Source organism: Engraulis encrasicolus, chromosome 3 (genome assembly GCF_034702125.1).
Source record: "Engraulis encrasicolus isolate BLACKSEA-1 chromosome 3, IST_EnEncr_1.0, whole genome shotgun sequence".
NCBI lineage: Eukaryota > Metazoa > Chordata > Actinopteri > Clupeiformes > Engraulidae > Engraulis > Engraulis encrasicolus.
The window spans coordinates 3,389,093-3,399,976 of NC_085859.1; the positions used below are offsets into that span (position 1 = coordinate 3,389,093).

The following is a 10,884-nucleotide window of genomic DNA, read 5'->3' on the forward strand; positions in this document are numbered from 1 at the left end:
GCAGGGGATATACGTTTTGAATCTTTCGGGCGGGGTTTTCAGGGAGTTATGACAAAGCGTTGTTGCCATCAACAATTTTCCGATGAGTCATTGATCGGGGCTGGACTAAATATTCACTTCTAGTCTGGCTTGTCAGGCCAGATCACACGCACACACAGACACGTAGTTGTGTTTTCCAAAACTTATGAACAAGGATTACATGCTGGAAAGTGCTGAGGAGGGCTTACCAGCAAGGCATGGTTGGTGAAGCAATTGCAGTCCTGGGTGCCGGTGAGGAAGACCTGGATGATGGAATGAATGCTTTGGTGCCACTCTTTGCCTTTTTTGGCACAGGGGGATCTCGTGCTGGGGACACTTCGAGAAATAATTGGGGGGTGGGGGGGGTGGGGGGGGAGCAGCAGGAGGAGGAGGAGGAATCACACACAAACACAATTATTAAAATGAATACAACCAAAAATCAGACATAGTGCAACTACAAAAAAATAAAATGAATATAAATTTAAAAAGATAAACAAAAACCTTCTAGTTTCGTTTCATGACTGTAGTAATTGTTACTTTTGCATACCTGCACTGCAATTGTCATCACTGAGGTCTTCACTGCTCTCAAGAATGACTGTATCAGCCGATCCGCTCGTGTCTGTCAAATCCGTGTCAATGTCTTGGTCTTCACTGAATAGAGTCTTTGCTGGGCCTCTCAGGAGAACGGGGACCTGCCTCTTCCTGCATGGGGATCTCATATTCTGGAGTCGCTTGAAAATGTTTGTGTAGACCGTCAGCTGTGGTGAAAGAATGCTAGTTAAGTAGTGTATCTTTTTTCCCAGGTTCGTTGTTTGTTTTGGTTTAGTAGAGAAGAGAAGAGCAAGTTAATTTGCCTGACACAAAAGCACTGCTATATACTACACATTTCAAGAAAAGAAACAGTCATCCACAAAGTTGATGGTACTGCTATATACTACACATTTCAAGAAAAGAAACAGTCATCCACAAAGTTGACGGTAATGATAAGATTTGTGGTAGAGAGCAAGGATTTCAGTGACCTGAAATATTTACTGTTAATTTAGTGCAAGAATGAGTCCTCATATGACAGTGGTGTGGCACAGATCAGAGTCCTAATGCACAGTCCAGGTAGATAGCTAGTACCGTATTCAACACACACAGTGGTGGCTTTGAGCTTGTAGCAGGAGACATTTTAGACATTACAAAAGAGATAGAAGGCAAATAGATATATTTTTAAGAAAACAATACTTACATGTGGCATATTTGGATCAGCATCACGCAGCATGGGGTAGTACTCAATTATTTTCTGCGACATGACTTTCATTTCCAGCTTTGAGGGATAGCTTGCTTCTTTTCCCATCGGACTTGCGCGAAGGATTGCAACCATGCTTGTTATGGTGTTTCTTATTAGTCTGCAACACAGCTCCTTCGACATCTTGAAGCCTCTTTCCTTCCCACTCCGAAGGAGTGCAAAATATTGACCCCGTACCAAATCCAACTCTGAGTCCGTGTAAACGACATATTCTGGAGGGTCTGGCATCTTCATCTTTTTCTCATCTGATGTGGGAGTGGAGGTTTTAAGCTGGCATGGTGACGCAGAAGTAGTTGAGGGCATGCTCCTGTATTCACTGCAAGCACTTGAATCTTGGTCTATATTTCCAGACTATTAGAATAATGCAGGAAGAAAACAAAATGCATTGGGACAATTAGAAACACGGTTAATGCTTAATACAATTTAATGTTCATCAAGTACACAGTGCATACATAGATGTATAAATAGATCTGATGTAACTTACATTTTCATTGATGAAATCCCAAATTCTTCTCCTTCTAAGAAAGTTTTCAGGGCCAGGAAAAAGGTCTTGCAAGTCCTCTCGGCTAAGGGCTTTCAAGGTGCATTCATCAACACTTGCAGCTGTAGAAGACAAATAAAAACACTGTGTGTAAAGTAAAGTCCAGTTAAAAATCCAAGCAACGTAAAAAGGTCACTTGTCTCTCAGAGCTAGTTGTATAAGCACTTGTGTATAATAGGTGTCTAAGCACTTCATGAAAAGGGGGATCTTTCTCATGTCCACCATTTTGAATTCCCAGATAGACATTTCAAGCTTTAACCTCTTACCGCAGAGCCCATTATGTCCTATTTTGGAGAGGTTTTTGAGACCATGACTTTAGGATGCTACAGCTTTTGAATAACATTATCCACATTGAACTTTGAGGGTTTATTTTGAAGCAGATACTTGGGAGAAGACATCCAGCCAACTCCAGCTTTTTATGAACATCACTAAATCTACATTTCAGATCATTATATATAAAAAAAACATCCGAAAATATGAAAATCGCCTAATTTTTGTTTAGTTTTCAGTGTGTACCTGGATGGTTATTTGAGATGCAGAGTAAAATAGTACATTTCCTCAATGCACATGTTGTCAGCAAGTAAAATCCAGAATTTGAAGTAGATCTGTAAAGTTACAGAGGAGTTACATAGCAAATACCACAGGTACTAATGGGCGTCTCCAAAAATATATATAAGTTATCCATATGTCCTATTTTGGAGAGGTTTTCAGACCATGACTTTAGGATGCAATAGCTTTTGTTTTACATGGTCCACATTGACCATTGAGGGTTTATTTTGAAGCAGACACTTGGGAGAACACATCCAGCCAACTCCAGCTTTTTATTAACTTCATTAAACCTACCTTTCAGATCATTACATACTACAAAAACATCCGAAAATGTGAAAATCGCCTGTTTTTTTGTTTGTTTTCAGTGTGTACATTGATGGTTATTTGGTATGCACAGTGAAATACTACATTTCCTCTATGTCCATGTTGTGAGCAAGTGGGATCCAGAATTTGAAGTAGATATGTGAAATTACAGAGGACTTACATAGCCATTTCCACAGGTACTAATAGGCGTCTCCAAAAAACATATAAGCTATCCATATGTCCTATTTTGGAGAGGTGTTTAGACCATGAGTTTAGGATGTAATAGCTTTTGTTTTACATGCTCCACATTGACAATTGAGAGTTTAAATTGAAGCAGACACATGGGGCAAGACATCCAACCAACTCCAGCTTTTTATTAACTTCATTAAATCTACATTTCAGATCATTATATACAACAAAAATGTGAAAATCACCTTTTTTTTAGATTTCAGATTACAGTAAAACACCACAGTTCCTCATTGCACATGTTTTCAGCATGTAAAATCCAACACTTGAAGGGCTTTCACTTTCACTTTCAGATTATTAAAATGACATAGATGGTACATAACAATGTCCACAGTACTAATAGGCATCAAAGCACAACAATATTACAATTGGATTTTTGTACCATTATTTCAAATAAACCAATAGTAGGACCTATCATCCCTCATAAACCTGCTTCAGTCTTTGAGGAGGAGTATAAACATATTATAAAACAGTCCATACCAGAGCCCCGTTAGCCAGAACGATTGCAAAATTGAAACAAGCAATGTGCTGTTACCACCTCCTACGACGTATAGCCATTCGAGCTGTCAGCCAAGACAAACAGCTTGAACCCCCACTTTGTTGGCTTGTCCTTGCTGTACATCTTCATCCCGATCCGGGACTTGGTGCCTACCATCCTCTCATCCACTGAGAGGTTCTGGAGCGGGTGGAAGTAAGCCCTGCACGCCGTCAGGAGGTCATCATGCAGCGGCCTGAGGCAGCAGAGGCCATCGTGCCCAGGCTGGCCCTTCAGCTGATCATTTGCTGCATCAACAGCCGGGTCACTCATGTGAAGGGTTGAGAAGATTACCTCGTATCTGTACCCTGGCATGACGGATGCAGGGAAGGGAAAACTGTGAAGGCGGTCCTTCCTCCATCCGTCCCGCATCTCTGGCAACTTCATCAATCCCTTGTAGATGACCAATCCGATGAAGCGGTACATCTCCTCCGGCTCTATGTCGACCCACTTCCTCTTTCGTCCTTGTGCAGCCCTTTTTGCAGCATGGAGATTGGTATGCCTGCACAGGGTCCTAACCACGTCCTTGCTGAAAAACAATAAGAACAGGTCAAGCGGCCGGTAGTCTACCTGAGGGTCCAGCTGTGGTCCTGGAGGGCGCCTGGGTCGAAATGGCAACGGTGGAGGCTCCACGTCTTCACTCGTTGCATCACGCCAGAAGTCGGAGTCCTGCGGCGGTGGACCCAGGGATGCACGCTTCGCAGGACGGCTTGGCGTTGAGGCAGGGGCTTGTGAGGTGCGTTGACCACTCGTAGCACCACGGCTTGGTGGAGGAGGGCATGGAGTTGGAGCAGAGGCTTTTGAGGGGCGCTTACCACGACTAACTGGAGGAGGGCATGGAGTTGGAGCAGGGTGGAGATCACGGCGCCTGCCACTCATGCGCACACTGCTGGCAGCTGGAGGAGTTGGAGAGGCAGCTGGAGGAGTTGGAGAGGCAGCTGGAGGAGTTGGAGAGGCAGCTGGGTGTGGGGCAGTTGAAGTCCCTTCCAAAGGGTCATCAGATGTGTTCCCATCATCCGAGTCAGATGTCTCCTCACTGTATGAACAAGAGGATACACAACATTAATTATACTTTTATTTAGATGTAACAGTTTTTTTTTAAATTACATTTTCATTTACATTACATTTTCAAAAAATTACATTTCATTTACCACTACATTACAGTGTATCCTGCAGTGAAACAAAGACAGACTGAAGAATAAATCATGGCTATATATTGACAGTATGAATTGCCATAACATATTGTAGTAAAGCAGGCTGCAGGACATGGGAGTGCACTGACAATGAATGTGACAGTTCATGTTTTTTTGTTTTTTTTTTGCCTCACTGCTAATTGCATGTCAGCTGAATAAGTTGCCATTATCCATTTAGCTTGGCTACACCAACAAAATGCAAGTTATAGTATATTTATCATTACATTACAGTTAATCATATAGTTGCAGACATAAGCACTTTAGAATAAAGTTACAAAGTAATGATAAACAGCATTGCCATTCAATACTGTAAATGGTAAAAGACATGGGAAACACTGACAGTGAACGCATTTTTCTTTCTGACTGCATGATTTGTGTATGTATTCATGTATGGAATCAATTAAATGTAATAAAATGTATTCTCACTATACTGCTGTCTAATATTCCTGTCAGTGTTTATATCTGGTGCGTTTGCAGCGTCTGTACTGCTGGCACAATTACCACATGGGGACAATAAAGTTCTAAACTTTCATTCAGCAGCAGAATTATCACTTTCATTATGCAGTGACACAATTATGCCTTTCACGATACAGTGACAAAATGATCACTTACAAATCGAGGACGACATCTATGCCGTCCTCAAACGCCTGAAGCGCTGAGTCGGTGCTGTCAGCTTCGGACACCGCATCATCCTCTGTCTCATTCCCGCCGTCATCAAAAAGTTGAGCGTGGATTTCGGCCAAAGTATAGCGCTTCCTACCGCGTCCATCCATGATGTCTTCACAACACTCGACTCACAGAAAGCACAGACGACTCACACTCACAGGCAACACACACTTTTAGGGAGTACAAACCCGAAATTGCTGACGAGAAATGCTGCTCTACGATGCGTAAAGCAAGCAGAGTAGGCGGCAACTCCAATGTTGTTGTGACAACCAAAACCATGCGGCAGATACGCATGCCGTCAAAAACGTGAGGGATTCACCAATCGGGATGAATGACCAACCTACATTGTCAGAAGAAAGCATACTATTGGCTGGATTAGATGTCACTCAAGTTTGGGTGAGCGTTTGTGACCTCTCAGCCTATCTTGTCAACTACCAAAATAAAGGTTCACTACGAGACGCGTACAAGAATGCTGTGCTTAGGTGAAACAGACGTCTGCCTCTCCGTACACGTTGCTCCACGCCAAAAAATAGCTCTGGAATATTACAGGGGACATCGTCAGCTTTTGATTCATGTGTAACAATAGATGACAACTTGAAGAAATGTGGTGAAAACATGTCAGAGAAGATGATGCAGCAAAGTGGATGTACACAAGGCACCATTCTTAGCGTCACATCGATCAAGCAAATAAACATCGTTTTGGACTATGGAAGCATACTGGATGGCTTATTGGCACAGTTTGAAGGTTGGTGACTTTATTTGTACCGTTTGTGTGTGGTAAAAATACATTTAAATGTGTCAACCGAGATCGTTTTTAACACTTAGCAACTTCCTATTCAAATGACTGGGAAATGCTAAGCTAGGTTCTTGCTAACAACTAAAGCCTGTTCTTGCTAACAACTGCATCAAAGTTGCCCAAATTTGATGGGCACCGAGTTGAAACTATACTAATAACGGGTAGTTGGTCAGTTTGGCTGGAAATTGGTCATAATAGAATATAACAACATGCGTCCTGTTGCAACTTGGTTTTTTTAAAACTGGGACCGTCGACGGGCCCGGAAGTGGGCGTGGCAGGTTAAGAGGTTAAACCCTGTACTTTGGTCATGCAAGAAACCATGAGTCTATTATTTAGCATATATTCACAAATAGTTCAAATATGGCAATAGGCAGCATAGTTCCAATGAACAGCATACCTACTCTGGCCACCATCCCACACAGTGCAAGTGTGAAGAAGCCACAGAGATGAAGAAATCAATTAAATCGATATTAAACTCTGGACGTAAAAAAAACCCCAAACAAACAAAAGGAGGAGAAAAAAAAAAGGCCGACCTGTATGCACCTGACAATCTTAAGCATTGGTGATCTACATTGTAAAATTACTAAAGGGACACTGAGATTTTTAGTTGTTTATTTCCAGAATGCATGCTGCCCATTCACTAATGTTACCTTTTTCATGAATACTTACCACCACCATCAAATTCTAAGTATTCACTATGACTGGAAAAATTGCACTTTTCATGCATGAAAAGGGGAATCTTCTCCATGGTGCGCCATTTTGAATTTCCAAAAATAGCCATTTTTAGCTGCAAAAATGACTGTACTTGGACCACACTAGAAAATATTTGTTTATTACTTAGTAAAGTTTCATGTAAAGATCAAATTTGGCAATAGGCAGCACAGTTTCAATGAGCAGCATAGTTGCAGTACCTTTTTGACAATTTCCCAATTTCCTGCAGTGTCCCTTTAACCTAAAAAAAAAAATATTTGACTTACCTTCCAATACCGAACGAGTGGCTTCATCAAAGCCATCCATTGCCATCAGGTTAGGCGGCAGGCTATACCAAAAACACAAAGCCAGAATTAATTAGCGGGGGAAAAACGTGGATATCCATGCACACTCAATACCTACACTCTTCTGTAGTCGTGCAGACAGCGAGCGAGTCGTGATGGAAAATTCCAGACTAGGATTAGAGCTCTAGCCAATTGGTTTGCAAGACTTCGGTCTAACAATCCAGTCGGTGTGCCCCAAGCCAGGCCGTGCCCTCACGCAACACCTTTGAAAGTCGATTATAACCAGGCTATCGTGCGCCCACTCTCGGACATAGCTACTACTAATTTTAGCAGCAACATACACACATTTGCTCACAAATAAAACCTTTTGTGTATGCTCGGAATATCATGCATAAAGTTGGTTATTCAAATCGGAAGCAGATGCCCGCGGGCGTTGCTAACTCTAAAGTGGCCGCAAAAGTACTCTGCTAGCAGTGCCACATACGGTTTGAGTGTCAGCCATAACCAAAAACATGCGGTTTGAGTGTTAGCCATAACCAAAAACGTGCCGTTTGGGTGTTAAGTTTTATCGATAAAAAATGAAAGCCATAAGAAAGTACATGCATCTAATGAAGATAACCGTGTGTGTATTCTCGGAACATCATGCATTTGGTTGTTCAAATCGGAAACAGATGCCCGCGGGTGTTGCTAATGCTAAAATGGCCGCCAAACGACAAGGCTATCAACTCTGCTAGCAGTGCCCCATTAATCAGCTAGAAAAAAAGATGCTGTTTCAGTGTTGGCCAAAATATACCACAGCGATAAAAAGTACATGCATCCAATAAAACTAACATATACCATCATATGAAGTACGTACACACTTCTGGTTAATAACGCGAACATGTTTGGGTTGGGTTTCACCCCACCACATAATCCCTTTTTCAAAACTGGAAGTTGGCAGCCATGAATGCACGAGCAAACGCCAGCTAGCGTGCTAAGTAAGTGACCAGTCCAGTCGACTTGAGAAACAGTCACAGGAAATCCCTTAATAAAACGCGATGTTAGCGAGAAAATAACAATTATATATGTATATATATTAACGTTTACGCTCCCTTACCTTGATTGAGCCACTCCTTCGCCTGTCTTCTTCGTCTTCCAATACTACTGCGTAGACTGCGTAGAGCTCTACGTGAGGGTACTCTCGTGGTTTGAAACTCAACCTTGAACTCTCACTTGCACTGACGCAATCGACGTCGGAACGTTGGGTGACGTAAACCGAGGATGGGAATAAAATATAATGTAGTATGACCTTTTAAAAATATTAAACGTTTTTCACAACAACATATTGATCATATTAAAATAAATTAAGTGAAACGAAACTGAATATGTTTCCTTTTAAAATAATAAATACAAATGACTATCCACCCCAGTGATCCACCCCATGCACGTCACCAGCCAGCTTCAGTGCAGTCAGGATAAGAATGATATTGATGAATGAATGAAATGCGAAAGTTGACTGGCATCATGGCTGCTTGGAGGTGTTGGATTTGTCTTTGTTGCGCTTAGTCTTACAGTTTTATTAAGCCATATCAATGCAAGTCATAGTCGCAGCCCGGATTTTTGGGTTTACTGTGGTATCGATGGATGTGAAAAGGGCTTTTCAACTCTTTCAACTCTTTTTTTCGCCACATTAAACTAGGGGGGGGGTGTAATTACCAAATAGCCTACCACAATAGCCCTGATTTTCTGATGCTACCACATGTTTGAAACACTGCTGTGTAATTTTTTTTGAAAAAAAAGGTTACAAAATATCGATTTTTAAGGGAAAAATTGTGTCATTCGGTTGTTGACCCAGTGCAACACATAGATTATGTTCATAATGGTCAATTTAATGATCTTAGGTCTTTAAACTATGCAAGTACAATGGTTCAAGGTCATAATACAGGTCAAATGTTACAAAATATTGATGGGCGTGCTATTTTCAAACCGTTTTTCACGAGGAAAAAAAACAAATGTGAAAATGAATAAACCTGTAATATTAACACACTTTTCATCTAGCTCTTGACTTTTCTAATTATAAATATTGCTAATGTGTCACAATAAGGTGGTGTAAAGAGCAAAAGGGACCTAAGAGACAAAGGTCAAGCAAGTTGGATGACCCAAGTGAAAACAATAAATCGGTTAACTTTATGTGCATGGCACCAATTTCAAATCAGATCTACATGTTGCTACTATGCTTAGAAAATTGTAATGTGGGTTTATTATTCAGGGCCAATACCCTCTTCCATCATAACTGAAGTTTCACATGTGAAGAAAAATTAACAACAACAGCATCAATGTTACCAATGGTTGATGTTTTTTTGGTTCATGCAAATTTCTCTTTGCCTCTTTGTAAGCATAGGCTTCACTTGTGGATACCAGGCCCTCAAACAGACTTCATGAAGACTATTTCTGACCAGTTGAGCAGAAACATGCACATCAGTACCCTGCAAAACTCATTTTTCAGGGCTCTGGCAGTGCTTTTCTTGTGCCATCTGTCCCAAGGAAGGAGATGGTGATCCCGCTTCTAAATTTTAAAACCGTTCTAGTCTCATACGTCCCCTGGTGTAACGGCATGTCTCTTGGCATCTCGTCCATGACCTGGACACTCTGCTTCTTGCCACAGCACACATTGGTTTGGTATCTTGGATGAATAACAGCTGAGAAAATTTAGTGGGTGATAGACACCAACCCATGGTAACTCCAGGGGTGGGACATTGAAAACATGCATGTGACCAAAAAACAGCCAGAAAGGATGGAAAAAGAGAGATAGGCTGTTAAACCACCTACAGGATAACTCTGTTTTGGGGCTTGCTTATATTACCTTTACCATTTCTACCTTCTATTTGTTAAATTTGCACAACAGTAGTCAAATGGACTCGCAGTGTTGCTTCCTAACTGGACAGGCTGATATCACAAAAGTGACCCACACTGAACATTGTGACATAAGAGACAATGCGTTTACCCCTTTGCGCAGAGCCAATGATTTAACCTTACACTCATAATGCTCCATGATGCTTTATATTAACAGTTATGAATAACTATGAATCTAGCTTATAATGCTTTATAAATCCAAGGGTGTCATTAGTGCTCATGACTGGCTAAAAACTACAGGCTGCCTGATGGGGCTAAAGCTAGATTTATGCTTCGCTCGCATAGAATCTGCGTCCGTCCGTTTTCTGTCTATGCGAGTCCACGCCCCCCTCTCAGAGGCTCTGCGCCCGTCGTCTAGCGCCTCGAAAAAATTCTAACTATCCGTCGGACGGACGCGGAGTACGCAGACAAAAAGGCACTTTGATTGGTCGTCTCGCTACTTCCTTGTTCTGTTCTTGTGGCAGCGCAATGCCAGTAGTTTGCGAGAGCAGAGCTGTATTCTGTTAAAAACTTTATTAATGCCTTGTGTGTAAATGTGTGTAAATACACGAAGCTACAAGCTAAGTAACAAACAATGCATCAGTTGAACACTCGTGGCACAATGCCTGCGGTTTTACTACCGTTCCTCCACCGAATGTAAACACACATCGGCAGAATCAACTGTCTTTACATGCTTGCATTTTCTGCTCGTGAAAACAGACTGGGTATGTCAAATAATGATACCACTGCATTGCCTTTGCAATTTGTGTGAAAATACCTAGCTAACCGGGATAGAAAGCAACATTGCTTAATAATGACCGCAGTGCTTAGCCTACAATGTAGTGAAAGTAGCCTAATCGCGCAATTTCAAATGTGGCTC

At 41.6% G+C, this 10,884-nt stretch overlaps 1 protein-coding gene across 1 annotated transcript; it reads right to left on the reverse strand.

Moving 5' to 3' along the window:
- Positions 1-3,329: 3,329 nt before the first annotated feature.
- Positions 3,330-6,404, reverse strand: LOC134445587 (proline-rich protein 12-like). The gene is made up of 2 exons (XM_063194639.1): positions 5,289-6,404; positions 3,330-4,519 (listed from the first exon to the last, which is right to left on the reverse strand). The coding sequence occupies exons 1-2, from the start codon at positions 5,447-5,449 to the stop codon at positions 3,490-3,492; spliced, it is 1,191 nt and encodes a 396-aa protein (XP_063050709.1). The 5' UTR covers positions 5,450-6,404; the 3' UTR covers positions 3,330-3,489.
- Positions 6,405-10,884: the final 4,480 nt, after the last annotated feature.